This window comes from Balaenoptera borealis (genome assembly GCF_965194805.1).
Source record: "Balaenoptera borealis genome assembly, chromosome: 19".
In the NCBI taxonomy this organism is placed as follows: domain Eukaryota; kingdom Metazoa; phylum Chordata; class Mammalia; order Artiodactyla; family Balaenopteridae; genus Balaenoptera; species Balaenoptera borealis.
The window spans coordinates 26,418,028-26,434,243 of NC_138878.1; the positions used below are offsets into that span (position 1 = coordinate 26,418,028).

Sequence of the window (16,216 nt, forward strand, 5' to 3'; positions counted from 1 at the left end):
GCCTCCTAAGGGTCTCACCTCCCTCCCTTCTCTGCCCCAGCTTGCTGGCTGTTGGGGGCGGGAACCGGCGCACGGCTAACGTGATAGCCCACGGGTTTACCAACCTCTTCATTCTGGATAAGAAGGACCTGAATGAAATTTTGGTGCATTATCCCGAGTCTGAGAAGTTGCTCCGGAAGAAGGCCAGGTACATTTTTTTTTTTTAATAAAAGAAATCCATATATACTTTAGTGTGCATTTCTTAAGGACTCAGACTTTCTTTTACATAACTGTAGTACCTTTCTCAAAATCACGAAATTCAATATTGAAACAATACTGTTATCTCATCCCTAATCCGTAGTCAAATTTTGTTCATCATCCCAATAGTGTCTTTTATAGCTTTTCTTTTCTTCTTTTCCGTTCCTGGATCCCCCACTGCATGATGTTGCCATTTTAGTCTCCTTTGATCTGGGATCAAAGTTCATTTTCCTTTTCCTATCTTCAATGATTTTGACTTCTCTGAAGAGGACAGGCCAGTTATTCTGTAGAATGTCCCTCCATTTAAGTTTATATGTTTTCTCATCATTACCTTCAGGTTCTGCATTTTGGGCAGGAATTACTCAGAAGTGATGTTGTGTCCTTCTCAGTACAGTATATTGAGAGGCTGCTTTCTCCCTATTCTGATGATTTTTTATTCTGATCACTTGGTTAAAGTTTCCACACTCTCAAGTTATTATTTTTCCCTTTGAAATTAATAAGTAATGAGTGGCGAGTCACCTTGAGATGATGTAGATTTCCTGTTCCTTATCTCACTTTACCTCACTACTTTCAACCTCCATTGAAGGTTCCTTGCAATGATTGCCATGATGGTTGCAAAGTGGTGATTTTCTAACTCTGTCATGCTTTCTACATTTATTAGCTAGCAATGTACTGTAAGGAAGAACTTTCTTTTCTTTCCCATTTATTTGATTATTCATTTATCTATTTATAATGGTATGGATTTGCTTTATTCCATGAATATCCTGTTACAATCATCATTTTCATGCTTAAATTGTTCCACATTGGCCACTGGACACCTCTTTAGGCTGGATATAGTGAACTTTTGTTACATCCCTGTTATATTTTAGCACTTTTTTGCTTATAGGCACAATAAGATGCCGTAGATTCATCTTATACTTTCCCTGCTGCATCCCTGGAAATGGCCGTTTCTCCAAGGAGGCTTGATTCCTTTTAGAGGGGAATGGTTTTTAGAAACTAAGATATGAGTACTAAGTGCTCTCATTGCTACTGGGGTGTTACTAGGCCTCCACAGTGGACAGAGCTGGGAAATACATCCACATATACACCTGTATGTATAAATGCAAATATATATATATATATATATATATATATATATATACACACACACATACATATATGTATATGCACATACATATACATATATATCAACATCTATTTTTTTGTCTGTGTCTATCTATATCTCTGTATATCTCTGTCTCTATTTCCACCTATCTAACAATTTCGATCCAACGTCACAGAGTTCATTCTAATCTCCTTTTCCATATTTGTAAATTCCTTCTCCAACACTGAGAAATTTGACTCCCTTTATCCTCATTACATTGATTCATTTGTTCAGTCCTACAATATAGAGAAAGTAGCACCAGAATTCCTATTTCATACTACTGGAAAGAAGAAAGCCTTCTAAGCAGAGAGCAGTTCTTTCTGTCTTTAGCCTGAGGACCCATGATGTAGGTGTTGTGTTCAAGGTTATCTGGATTGGTTCTCTGTCTTCCTCCCTTTACTGTGGTTGTTCGGTTCATTTGAAATACAGCTAGGCTCACGTGTTTCAGTTTGCATTCCATTTCAGGGTTCCCCCACACTGACCCTTGTTGATTTCTTGTGGTTTGAATACGTAGAACATGAACATGGCAGAGGCTACGAAACAGCGCACTCAGAGTCCCAACTCCCCGCACCTGTTGTCACCCACCCCTTACAGGAATCTAATCTCCTTAGTTTCTGCTTTTTTCTTCTTGTGTTTCCTTTTGCAAAAATAGGCAGATCTGTGAATATTTGCTTATTTCCCTTTCTGTCTTACACAAAGGATAGCACACTGCAGATTCTCTTTTGCACTTGACTTTTTCTCACGTGACGAGAAATCCCAGAAAGCATTCACTGAGTCCACAGACAGCTTCCTCATTCCTTTTGACAACTGCAAAGCATTCCTTTGAATGGGCATTTAGGCTATTTCCAATATTTTGCAATTATAAATAGTATTGCAACGAATAACCTTGTGCATCTGTATTTTGTATTGTTGGGGAATAGGTAATTTTTTTTTTTTTTTTTGGGGCCATGCCGTGCAGTTTGTGGGATCTTAGTTCCCCAACCAGGGATTGAACTCGGGCCCCCAGCAGTGAAAGCCTGGAATCCTAACCACTGGACTTCTAGGGAATTCCCTGGAATAGGTAATTTTTAAGAAAAGCAGTTTTTTGCTTTCAAACACTTAAGATCAGGTTTTAAATTGAGTGATGGAAGCAGCACGATGTGGTAGAAAATGCACAATAGGCTTGGGAGGCTGACAGGGCTCATGTCCTGTCCATGTGCAGTACTGGCTGTGTGACCTTGGAAAAGTTACTTTACTTTTCTGGTCTCAGTTTCTCCACTGTAAAATAAGGGTAATCACTTTGTTGTGGAGATGATTAAATAAAATAGTGTATGTGAATGTCTCTAGCAGGGGGCCTGGCACACAGGAGAGCTCAATACATGTTAATAATAATAATTGTTCCTCTTTATCCATTAAATTCTCTCTATAATTTTCCCATGGGATAAAGCCTTTTTAACCCACCTATCTGGTATTTCGTCCCTTGCCTTTTATCACATATTCATATTTTCCACTTCAGTCACTGTAAATAAGCTGTACAGAGAGTGGTCATGATAAAGGGAACAAACTCACCATGTCCATTCATACAGCACAATAATTTATTGAGCTGATAGTTCAAGGCCCTGGGGACACAGGAGGGAGCAAACAAAGCTTACATTCTAGTCAGGGAAGCCAACAATGGAGAAAGGAATGACTATGTGATGTGTCAGCTGGGGATAAAGGCCATAAGGAAACATAAAGCCACACGAAGAGATAGAGGTGATGGAGGGAGCTATGTGAAATAAGTTGGTCAGGAAAAGTTATTCTCAGGATGTGGCACTTCAACTGAGACCTGCCAGAGTGAAGGAGTGAGCTGGGGAGCTGCCTGCAGGGAAAAGCATTCCAGGCAGAGGGAACAGCATGTGCAAAGGTCTCAAGGAGGCACAGACTGAGTGTTACATGGAGACCAACAAGAAAATGAGTGTAGCTTGATATGGGATGGCAGCAGTGTAGGGGGTGAGATTGGGTAGGGCCTTGTAGGGGAAGCCTCACAATGGCTTTAGCTTTTACTCTGAGGGAGATGGGGGCTATGCAGGGTTTTACACTGAGGAGTGACTTACTGTGACTTAAGTTTTTACAGAATCCCTCTGGCAGCTTCCAGGTGAGTGGATGCAGTGTCGGCCTTAGAGCATAATATAGACAAGGCGTTGGGGTCTCCCAGGAAAGGAAGCTGCCCTGTAGTTCTTCTTACCTGGCTGTTCTCAGAGAAGCCATGGGGCCCTTCCAATGGCTGGTCTACCTGATCTTTCCCCCAAGTCTGTCCACTTCCCCCTACTGTCCCGAGGGACAGGGATGGCCAGTCAATCCTCATTATTCACGGATTCCATACTTGCAATTCGCCTACTCACTAAATTTATTTGTAATCCCAAATCAATACTCAAAGGCTTACGCAGACGTGTGCCCAGAGGCGAAAATTTGAGTCACCTAAAGTGCACGTTCCCAGCTAAAGCTGAAGAAGGTGACGGTCTGCCTTCTTGTTTCAGCTCATATTGTAAACAGGTGTCTTTGTGTGGTCCATTATGTAGCATGTTTTTCACATTTTTGTGATTTTTGTTGGTGATTTTGCTGTTGAAATGGCCCCAGGTGTAGTGCTGAAGTGCTATCTCGTGTCGCCCCACGCAGGGGCTCTCTGAGTTAGAGAGCCATGCATTCATTGTAAACAAATCAATGATGTATATTAAATAAGATGTCTTTAAACAGAAACACACACAAGACAAGATTATGTAATGAACAGTTGATGAAAATGTGTCAAGAGGCTCACCATAACCGAATCCTGTATTTCTCCCAGAAGCCATGGCTCAGTAGTCACTAATTCCGTGTCTGCAGATACTTTACAGAACTTAACTACCGCAGATAATGAGAACTGACTGCTTATGTCTGAGAATAGGCACCGGGTTCCCCTCCCCCTGCCTTCCTGCCCCCTGCAAGAGGAACATGGCTCAGAAAAGCCACGCTCATAGCTGTCACCCATTCCTCCGGCTGGGTTAGGTGTGGGTTTAGCAAGTCAGCCGGGATCCCGAAGAGGCCTTGCCTCCTGGCCGCGCCTGCGGTGTGCTGGGGTGAGGCAGCCAGAGGAAGGAGGAGGGGCTGGTGGGCCGTGGCACGGTTCATCAGAGGCTGCTTCTCTGGACAGGCAAGCTTGAGGAGAGAGGCAGGGGATCACAGATGAGCTCTGCCCATCCAAGGAGATATGGGTCTGAGAACCACAGGGCCTGGGGATGTCTGAGTTGCTGAGATTCTGTCCAAGCGCCCCATTTTACAGATGGGGGACCTGAGGCCCCAAAGAAGTGAGATGCTTCACTCTCTGACTTGGCCACTCCGAGAAATGGGGCAAAAAGATCTCATGCATGCCACTCTCTCCGGGGGTGAATTATATAGTAATTATAGTGAAACTCATGTCATCTGAAAATGAGGATACATTTCCTTAATCTGGAAATGTCCCAGAAGTCAGCTCAGTGTTTCAAAACAGAGATAGCCATTAGCGATCAGCAAAGGCCCTGTAGATGGTTCTTTCATGTCATTTGAGTACCACGCTGAGCCTTCCCACGGACTGCCGTGCTGTGAATTATGGACTCAAATAACACAGGTGACAGTGCTGGGTTTGGCAGAGGCCTCTGATAATTATCATGTTTGTGGTCTCCTGGGGGAGCCCCAGCTCGAAAATGTAAGTCTTGGGCAATTAATATCAATATGCACAATTTAAATCCATTGCCTCTGATTAGATAAGCAGCCAGTAATGGCCTCATTTTTAAACAAACAAGTTTGGCCGGAACCCTGATGAATGAATTTGCCAATTAGTCGTCTAGACCTGCTAGACTGCAGGGAAACTCATTTGTTCGTGAGCCAAACCACTCATCACGTATTTGTAGTATGAAGAATTCCTTATAAAAGGCTGGGGCTCCCTTTGATGGAAAATTCTCTCCTTATTTAGAGAAGCAGGGTGGTATATTGCATTGGATCTGGGTTGTAATTCTGTCTCTGCCACTTCCTGTAACCTTGGGCGTGTCACTCCTCCCATTCTGAGCCTCAGTTTCCCCAACCCTTCTAGGTACAGTAATCCCAGCCCTTTCCAGGTCATGGAGTATTGTCAGCGTCCAAGAAGATAATGACCATGATACTGCTTTGTAATCCTTAAGACCTGGGGTGCTGGGGTCAAAGGCATGGGTTTGAATTCCAGCTCTGCCACTTCCTAGCTGTGTGGCCTTGGAAAAGTTACTCACCCCCTCTAGACGTCCACATCCTCATTTGAAATGCGGGAGAATAATAGGACCTACCTGTAAGGATTACTGTGAGACTTAAAGTGCATATCAGTTACCTATTGCTGCGTAACAATGTTACCACAAATTGAGTGGCTTAAAACCACACATATTTATTATCTCAGAGGTTCTACGTGTCAGAAGTCTGGGGACAGCTTAGGTGCATCCATTACAAGGCAGTAATCAGGATGTGGGCCAGAGCTGGGTCTCGTCTCAAGTCTCGACTGGGGAAGGATCTGCTTCCAAGGTCCCATGGTTGTTGACTGAATTCAGTTCCTTGTGGTTGTGGGACTGGGGGCTTCGGTTCCTAGCTAGTCATTGGCCAGTGGCTGCCCTCAGGTTCTTGCCATGTAGGCCTCTCCCAACATGGCCACTTGCTTTATCACAACCAGCAAGGGAGAGTCTCCTTGTAAGACAGAGACCACAATCCTATGTGACACAGTCACAAAAATGACATTTGATCTCCCTTGCTGTATTCCACTGGTTGAAAGCATGTCACATGTCCCACTACCCCCAAGGGGAGGGGGTCACACACAGGTGTGAACACCAGGAAGGGGGATCGCAGGGGTCACCAAAGAATGCCTGCCTGTAAAGGTCTGAGCACAGAGCCTGACATACAGATACTCATGTCCACATTGGTGATGGTGATGATGGTGAAATGACAATGAAGCAAAAGAAGGAGAAGCAGAAAGCTCGGGCTCTTTTTCATCTGGGCATCCTATTTCTGATTCCGTATACTAAAGTATCCTGCATCATTTCCTGTGTGACCTCAGAAAAGCCACTTAACCCTTCTGAGCCTCTTCTATAAGGTACAGGCAATAAGACCCACATCATTATGGTTGTTCTGATTGTCCAGTGAGATGTGGTGCCTCAAACAGCACTGTGCTGGGCTCAGAAAAGGAGCTCAAAAACTGTTAGTCAAAACAAACGCCATCACACAACTCAACTAAAGGACTCCGCCCGAACCAATGAGGCTTCATTCTCTCCCAGAGCTTGCTGGTGATGTTAGCGGACGCTGCTTTCTTTCAGGAGAATGCTGAGAAATAACAACAAGCCCAAGGAGCAGAGTGTACTCATCCTTCCTCCACGGGCAGGCACCCCCAAGCTCTTCAGTGCCGCCCTGGCTGCAGCAGGAAAGATGGGTGCCAAGGGGGCCAAAGGTGGCAAGCTTGCCCACCTCAGGGCGCGACTCAAGGAGCTGGCTGCGCTGGAGGCGGCTGCAAGACAGCAGCAGGTGCTGGAACAGGTAATGCAGTTGGAGACACAGCCACCTGGTCCATTTCAACCACGTGCCAGGAAAAAGGCCTAGGGACCCACGCATTCCATTTTAGGGACTATTTTTCCTTCTTCCTATCAGTCAGGATACATTTGGTTGCGAGTGACAGAAATGCAAGTGACAGTGCAAGCTCAAATTAGCTTGAAAAAACAGGGAATTTATGGGAGCAAGTCATTGAAAAGTTCAGGCAAGTCTGGATCTAAAAGTTCAAATGATGCCAGTAGGATGAGTTCTGCCATTCTATCACCTTTGCTTCCCTTGGGGATGGCTCCATTCCCAGGCAGGCCCCCAAGAGCTTAAGAGGACATCCCCCAAGATCACATCCTCCTGGCTGAGGAACTCCCACAGAAAGAAAGTACCTCTTTCTCAGTAGCTCCAGCAAAAAGTCCCAGGGCTTATAGTCACTGGACAGAATTGGGTCACATGTCAGTTCCTGAGCCATTCAGTGTGGTGCTCTGGGGAGGACCAGCTCATATGCCCATCCCTGGACTGAGGGTGGGGATTGGGGTGGGCGCATTCCCCCAAATGGACAGCCGGCTGCTGCTGCAGAGGTAGGAGCAGTGGGTGTGGCCAGGGAATGTCCCTCCCCAGACCACAGTGATGTTCTCATATTTAATGTTGTGTCTGTGACAATTTAAAAGATCTGAAAGGAGAATCCAAGGTGACAGGCATGGTGCCAACTGTCCCCACTCCCTAAATCTAAAGGGAATTTTTAACTTAGTTCTGGGACTTTTTTCTGTGACTAATGCCAAGAATGCCAATTAGAATGATTGCACTAATTATGGTTGTTCATGACTGTCCTTTAGGGAGGCTGCTGGGAAAGGGTGGGTGGGGTTAGGCAGAAGCTCAGGGAGGGAGGGGACAGCAGTCTACATGACAGAAATCAAAGGAGCCTGGTGAACTCAGTCTCAATGCAGGCTGATCCAGGAGACCCATCCAGAGGTCATTTGACAGCAGGAGTTGGGGAATAACACCAAAGTCACCCAGGGTTCCAAGACATTCTCCAGATGCATCCACCGATGGCCCCAAATTGAGGACAGATGTGATTGTCTGGCTCACAAACTGTCAAGGGCAGGGTCGAGCTGGCAAGCTGGGGTCTTTAGTGCTGGCTGGTGTGTCGGGCTGAGCGGACATGACCTCCGAGAATGTCCTCAGTACAGTGGAAGGTTTTATCTGAAATGGGATTTGTTGCTTCTAAGTATTAGCTCTTCACCCAGGCAACTTGGAGATGTGAATTAAATTTGCACGTGTGTTCTCATAAAAGGCAATTTTAGAACAACCAGGGCAGAAAGGCAGAGTGCATGGAGCTCTTAAATAGCAACCTATAGACACAGGTCCAAATCCTGACTCTGTCACTGCCAGCCCTGTGTCCTGGGGAATCTCCTCCAGGACCACCTGGGACCCAGATTACTCCTGGCTGTCACATGAGGTAGCAGAGATGAAGCAGGATACCTTGGATACTTTTATAAAAGCATCTTAAACACAGTGAAGCACTTGATCAAACTTCCCATGATCCTTCTGGCTCCATTCACAGCAGGATGCTTTAAGAAGACCCCATAATGGGCACCATCTGGGCATCCTGCCCTGGAAGTGTGTTGTCAGAGTTGACAGTGCTGCCGTGGGATCTAGGAGTGTCTTGGCTCCCCCACCCCACCCAACTCCCCTCCTTCAGCGCCCTCTGACTTCCTCATAAGCACGCTGACTGCTCTCACTTTAAACTCCCTACAGACCACTGGGCCTCCTGCTCTGGGGGCTGCTCCCTCCCCAGTTTCCTCTCATGCAGAGATGACATCAGAGAGAGCAGGAGGGGCCGTGGGTATCCACAAAGGCTTGGGTTTTCACCCAATTCCCTAATTCTACCCACAGGAACCCCATCCATGGGAAACCCGCAGGCTGGAGGTTGGAGGTACCCACCAAGTCTCCAGACACAGGGGCTCAGCTCAGCCTAATGCCAGTGGTACCCAGCCCATTCTTCCGCCGGTGGGGAGGGGGGCGGTGTCTCAACCTTTGAGACCTTCCGGGAAACAGGCCAGGCCGCAGCTGCTCCTGCCCTCATCAGCCTTTAACTTAGTATTTGCTTAGAGCTTTTTCTCATTCACCAGGGAGCTCACATCCCAGCTAACCGGGCAGGGCAGGCCGGCTGAGCTCTGCAGAGGCTTTGGTGGCGCTCCCTCCTGGTCACAGCCTCTCTTCCCTCAACAGCTCAGTGACCGTTGATGGGGCTCTGCCCTTGAACTTGCAACTTCACTCCGGCTTCCAGCCCTGCAACTCCACAGAGACCTAAAATATCCCAAAGAGCTTCACCACATCCTACCGGGACTTTTAATCCTTAAACTTCCCTGTAATATATTGTTTCTACCACATAACCCTGATGCAGCTCCGCCCAACCTTCCAGCTATTAGATTTCGGAGCGCTGTCTTCCTCCTCAGGGGTCCCAGGGGTCCGAGAAGGAGGGAACTGTGAAGTGTCCAAGACCCCTCTGCCTCACGAGTCACTTTTTCTGGATTCCAGGCCAGGAGCTCGGAAGATGCAGCGGGAGAGACGGGATCAGCTACCCCAAAACAGCCCGCGGCCCCGGAGACCCCAGCCCCAGGCTCTCTGCCACCTGCATCCCAGGGGAGGTCCGAGGGAGAAGAGGGGGGCGCGGCCTGGCCCGAGGAGGGCTCGGTGCGGATCCACATGAGCCCAGGCGCGGATCCCGGCGAACAGATCCTGTTGGTGGAGATCCCCGAGAAGGAGGAGAAGGAGGGGGAGGAGGAGAGGGAGGAGGGGAAGGAGGAGAGGGAGGAGGAGGAGGAGACAGAGGAGGAGGAGGAGGGGGAGGAGGAGAGGGAGGAGGGGAAGGAGGAGGAGGGGGAGGAGGAGGAGACGGAGGAGGGGGAGGAGGAGAAGGAGAAGAAAGAGGAGGAGAAAAAGGAGAAGAAGGAGGAAAAGGAGGAGGAGGAGGAATAGAGAGGCGGCAGCTAGTGCGCCACAACCCGGCAGGTGTGCGCCCCGCCCGCCCCCTCGCTCCCCTGCTCTCCTGCTCCCCGTGAGCCAGGAGTCCCTGCACCGCAAGAAGGCCAAGACGCTGGTCTGCAGTAGTGGTCTCAGTTGCCCTCAGTTAGCGGCTCAGCCAGCGATCCTGCCCTGATGTCAGCTTCTCTGTCTCCCAGGGCTGGTCTTGAAATTAACAAACTTCATAGTGTTTGTGCCCCGAAGTTCCCACCGTCACTAGAGAACCCTACCTCCCCCCACCACCCCGCCTGTTATTATTTTTAAGAACAAAATACTTTTCTGCGGGGCTTCAACACATGGGAAGCCTTGTTGGAGAAGCAAACGGTTGTTGAATGTTTGGCTTTTCCCCTCAGGAATTTGTCTCCCACATTTCAAGAATGGAAAACCTTTCCGGCAGAAGGGAGGGCAGCTACGCTGCTTTTTTGACAAAGTGGGAATTCCGGCACATCTGACCCATGGTCCGATGCTGTTTTTGTTTGCTGGGCAGTCACATGAGGAACGCGGTGCTCCTTAGGGCAGTTAGTACTTATCTTCCCCCAGACTATATTCCGTTCTCAGTGATGCTGTTATCTTAGAACAGATACAATGGAAACGGCTTACTGGCAAGGGGTCTGAGCGCTTCTGAGCACCTGCTCTGCCAGTTACCCAAGCCTCCTCAGCAGGGATTAATCTATTACTTGCTTTTTACACCCTTGCTCTAGAGAGGATGGTAGTAACTTCCTTTAAGCCTAGAAGGTGGAGTCTCATGGCCGACATCACTGAAGTTTCTGAGGTTTCTTCAGATCAAGTCGTGTTGCTTTTATAATTTAAAAAAAAAAAAAAGGAAAAAGAGTCATTCGGTGAAATGAATATTTATTGAGAGGATTATATTTGCATACTGAATGGCTCTTCAGTGATTAAAAACAAAAACTAGTATTAGGCCATTTGTTTCCATCAGCAACGATGAATACAAAAGACCTGGCATTCCAGTCCTGCCCATTTCATATAAAATCACAGGAACCTTGTGAACTACTGAAGGGGCCTTTGAAGGCTGGCAAAGTTGTGTTTTTATCCATTCAACTAAAGCAGAACTTTCCTTTCCCCTGTGAAAAGAAGTAAACAATATGGGAATTCCCAGACTGGTCTAAGCATTTTCAAATCCCAGGGTAACAAGCAGATTCAGCTAGTCCATGACATATCATGTGATGGGAGTAATCATTATATTGAATATAGTGATGAGCAATGTTATTATTTGACCTTTTAAAAAGCTTTTATTTATTTTTAAATGTAATAACATGTTTACATGTGTACAAAAGGATATCCAGTAAAAATTCTCCCTCCTACTACAGACGCCCAACCTCCCTGGTCCCCTTCCTGGAAGCAACCACTGTTATCAGTTTCTTGTTTATTGTTTCAGAGATATTTTTAAGCTTGCACAAGGAAATATGTAAATTCATTCTTGTTTCCTTCCTTTTTTTCCCCCCACAAATGGTAACATACTAGAGCTGCTGTTATTTTTCACTTGATTTATTTTGGAGATTGTTTCCGATCAGAACATAAAGGGTGTGCTTATTTTTTCAGGACTGCAATCTAGTCCATTGTATGGATGTACCATAACATTTAACCGCTGTCCCATCGATGGCCATTTGCATTGTTTCCAATCTTATGCTGTTAAAAATAATGCTGTAATTAAAAAATATTGTACAGACATAATTTCACTGGTAAACACTTTTTAAATAAGAGAAGTATGGAGGTTTTGGCTAATTTTTTTCTTTACCATCCCCATTCCTCATTTTCATATTTGTACTATATGTTCTATGACCGAAGCATAGAGAATGCTTCCATCTTTAGCAAGTAGTTCAGATATATCAATAAAGTAAACTTATTGCCCTTTAGTAGATGGCAAAATATTTCAAGGACACCTTCACTGTGAGCTCCTACTTAATAAGAAATCTTTTTTATGTAAATGTACTTATTCTTTTAGATATCAACCCTTGAATGTATACTGTTTATTATATAAAGTGAGAGATTCTTGAGGTTCCTAAGAATTGTCCTGGAAAGAAAATTGATTTTGAAATGAGCTTAGCAGTGTCTTAATTTCACTGAGAAATCTCATAAAACTTGACACTTTCACAAACTTTGGACATTAGATAAATTGAATTTGAGGCTGACATTATTCCCCAAATGTAATGGGACTGGTTGATCGCCAAGATATGGGTGGTACAGGTCAGGAATATTATCATTCTGCAGTTGAAACAAGACTTTTATTTATGTGTGTTGAATCTCTACTAATTTAAAATGTCTCAACATTTCCTGCATTTTGGTAGAAAATGAACAGCAAGTTATTTTTTTAACTATATAAGTATTTTAAATAAAATTAAAACCAAGAAGCTGTTTACAATTTCATTATCCAAATGTATTCAGCGATCGGGAATATTTTCATCCGTTTTCTTAGTAAACATGAATACTGTACTTGTACTCTGGCTTTCATCCTATTATAATGCATTTTAATTAAAAGTATTTAGACAAATGTTCCTGGCTAGTGGATTAATTTCAGAAACTGACCAAGTATGACAGACACTTTTGTGAGAAAAATTAGGTTTATTTTCTGGCTCAGCCTCCCTAGCTGATCTCCTATTGACATCCTTGAGGCTATAATCCATCCTGCATTTCTGTTGCTGGAGTGATATCCCTTATCAAACCACCCCTAGGAGTCTAAGTCCCTCAAAAACAGCCCTTTTACCAAGCCCACAGCTTACAGTTTCCTCAATCTCATTAGACTTGTTCTAATGCTGCCAGTTCAGAGTGCTGACATACACGAACTCTGGATTCAGACTGCCTAGCTTCCAATCCCAGCTTGACCATGTACCACGGATAACCATGACCTCTCTGAGCCTCAGTGACCTCATGGAGATAATACATTGCACCGTACAGGGCCACTGAGATGATCAAATAATAGACTGGCACGGCCAAGTCTGAATGGGCACAAGAAATAAAGCCGATGTGCCATCCCGCTTAGTCTGTCTGGGATAGAGTAGAAGCCCCCTCAGAGCTCTGTCTTCTCTGAATTCTGCCTCTGCCTGGGGTTATACACAGAGATGGGGTGTGATCACCTCTTTCGCTGCTCTTTAACTAATAGTTTGTATAAAAGCCTGGACATATGTGAATTATAACAATATAAATCACAACCTTCCCCACCATTCATGAATGTCTTTAATCCAATTTCATACAAAAACAGACCCTGAAACACCCACCCAAGGCTGACTCTCCTGAAACGGTCACTCCATTGTGAGCCAGGCCCAGGGCCTTCATGGGTGTGTGATTTGTGCAGTCACACATGGCCCCGTGCTAGTCACCATCTTTGTTTATTTATTTATTTTAAAATAAATTTATTTGTTTATTTTTATTGATTTCTTTTTGGCTGTGTTGGGTCTTCACTGCTGTGCCCAGGCTTTCTCTAGTTGCGGCGAGTGGGGCTACTCTTTGTTGTGGTACGCAGGCTTCTCATTGTGGTGGCTTCTGTTGTTGTAGAGCACGGGCTCTAGGGCGCACGGGCTTCAGTAGTTGTGGCACACAGGCTCAGTAGTTGTGGTTTGTGGGCTCTAGAGCGCAGGCTCAGTAGTTGTGGCACACAGGCCTAGTTGCTCTGCGGCATGTGGGATCATCCCCGATCAGAGCTCGAACCCGTGTCCCCTGCATTGGCAGGCGGATTCTCAACCACTGTGCCACCAGGGAAGCCCTGCTCTCTTGCTCTCTGTATATCCCCTGCCCGACCAGTGCCTGTCACCTACACCCCACTCACAGGACTGACCTTCCTGCCCACTTGCCCCAGGCCCCAGCTAATGATTGTTCTTATCAAAGGGGCCGTGAGGGGCGTGCCCCTCTGCTGGTTTCTCTGGTAACTAATGAGCCCACCTGACATCAATTCCCCTATAACTGGTAATCTCCCCTCTCCCGCTCCTCCGGGAGAGAAGACGGCCACCATGTCCTGCCCTGCGGCTGCACACAGTGGGATGTTGCTCCAGGACCTTGCTTCAGACACGTAAGCTCTCCCATCCGTTAAACCATTGATGTCTCTGCTGCTGACTCTGGGCTCTTTCTTTGGTTTTGAAGGTGGGCAAGCATAGGCCTATGGGGTGCAGCCCAAAACAGAGCATCAAGGCTTATTCCCCACAGGCTTTTCCCAGCTCCCTCCCTGTCCTGAAGAGGAACACAACAGCTAAGACCCCTGGGACAGACCCCTCCTCATTAATGATCCTTTAGACTGATCTGACTCTCATTGTTTTCTTTTACAATGAAGCGCTAAGAACTCAGGTGATTGTGCTTCATGGGTTCCAGAGAGCTTTTCCATTCAGGTGGTCTTGTCCACCATGCTGCTGTGCACAGATCAGGAGGGGAATTTTTTTTTTTTTAATTTTATTTGTTTATTTTTTGGCCGTACGGCTTGTGGGACCTTAGTTCCCCAACCAGGAATTGAACCCATGCCCTCGGCAGTGTAATTGCTGAGTCCTAATCACTGGACCGCCAGGGAATTTCTAGGAGGGGAATTATTATAGCCAAATTAGAGATGAGGAAATCCAAACCTTAGGCAAGGGATTTACCCTCAGGGAATCAGCACCTTGGCAGAGACAGAAAGAGCTAAGAGAAAGGACCCCTGAAGCCACCGTCCAGCCTCTGCCACAGAACTGCAGTGTGACTTCCGCAGGGTAACTTTTGTTCATTCAGAAAACATTTTTAAAAATTCTATGTGCCAAGCACTGTTCTAGTCACTTTCCAGGCCTCAGGAGTTCCATCTCTAAGCTGGAAGAATAAAACAATCCTCCCAGGGTTGTAAGAAGAGTCAATGGATGCTTAATAAGCTCATTGTGACCCTATTATCTTAGTCTGCTAGGACTGCCATAACAAAATACCACCATCTGGTGGCTGAAACAGCAGAAACTTATTTTCTCACAGTTCTGGAGTTTGGAGGTCCAAAATCAAGGTTTGGTTTCTGGCGAGGGCTGTCTTCCTGGCTTGCAGAAGGCTGCCTTCTCTCTACGTCCTCACAAGGCCTTTCTTCCGTGTATGTGGAGAGAGAGCACATTCTCTGGTGTCTCTTCTTACAAGATCACTAGTCCTATTGGATCAGGGCCCCACCCTCATGACCTCATTTAACCTTAATTATTTCCTTAGAGAAATTCATCTCCCAATGCAACCACTCTGGAGGTTAGGGCTTCAACATATGAATTTGACGGGGTGGGGTGGGGCGTGGGTAGGGGGAGGAATACATTCAGTCCATAACACATAAATTACAGATGTCAACATTTCCTAGATTCAGTACCTGAGCACAAGCTCCTCTACCATTCCTTCAGAAAGAAGGTTTGAGTGCCCTTTTTATTTCATTCTTTCAATGGGCATGAGGTGTTGCTATTTCCAAGTGAGACAGGAGGGAAGAGGGAAAGGACACAACCTTTAAAAGAATGACATAGCCGTTGAGGATATGACAAAAACTGGTTAGAGCCTACTAGGCCCAAGATAGCAGAAGATTCAACTTCCAGTAGAACTTGAGCCTTATTATACACTCATTGTAATGCAGTAGCATATGCTAAATAACACACCCACAGGTGCCATGACAGTTCCGAGGTTAACCGGAAAAGGCCAAAAAGTGGGCAGTGGCCCACTTCCTGGAAATCCCAACATTTCTCCAAAATAGTTGGATAATCCTCCACTTGTTAGCCTATGAAATTACCCAGCCCATAAAAACTAACCATCCCATATTTCGGGACTGCTCTCACCTTTTGAGATGGACCATATTCTGTCTCCCAGGGCCTCTCGCCTTCTGAGATGGCCCACACTCTGTCTATGGAGTGTGTATCTCCCTAAATAAACCTGCTTTCCCACTTAGTACCCAGGGCAGAGCCCCCCTTGCCTGCTCACTTGTATCCCTCACAAGTGTCCTATATTAATAAATCTACATCTTGCCTATCCCTTTGCCTTTGCCGAATTCCTTCTGCACTGAGACATAAAGAATCTGAACTTCAGTAAGTCCTGACATCAGGTGAGTGATTTTAATTAAAAGACAATGGGGTCAAGTCCCAGACCTTGGGTTCAAGTCCCAATCTGAGGTGTGCGGTTTCACAAGGGGTCACAAAATAGAGCGCCAGATCAAGCAAATAAAAATTCAGGGTGTCTGGGAATTCCCTGGTGGCCCAGTGGTTAGGACTCAGTGCTTTCACTGCCATGGCCTGGGTTCAAGCCCTGGTTGGGGAGCTAAGATCCTGCAAGCTGAAGGGCGTGGCCAAAAACAACAACAACAACAACAACAAAACAAAA

At 46.0% G+C, this 16,216-nt stretch overlaps 1 protein-coding gene across 1 annotated transcript in view; it reads left to right on the plus strand.

The window, feature by feature from the left end:
- Positions 1 to 9,766, plus strand: part of CNGB1 (cyclic nucleotide gated channel subunit beta 1) — a gene marked incomplete at its 3' end in the record, with an annotated part of 74,017 nt that extends 64,251 nt beyond the window's left edge. Inside the window, exons 31-33 of the mRNA XM_082370226.1 lie at positions 41 to 187; positions 6,682 to 6,898; positions 9,440 to 9,766. Of these exons, the coding sequence (XP_082226352.1) occupies positions 41 to 187; positions 6,682 to 6,898; positions 9,440 to 9,766 (691 nt within the window). The remainder of the gene's footprint in view (positions 1 to 40; positions 188 to 6,681; positions 6,899 to 9,439) is intronic.
- Positions 9,767 to 16,216: the final 6,450 nt, after the last annotated feature.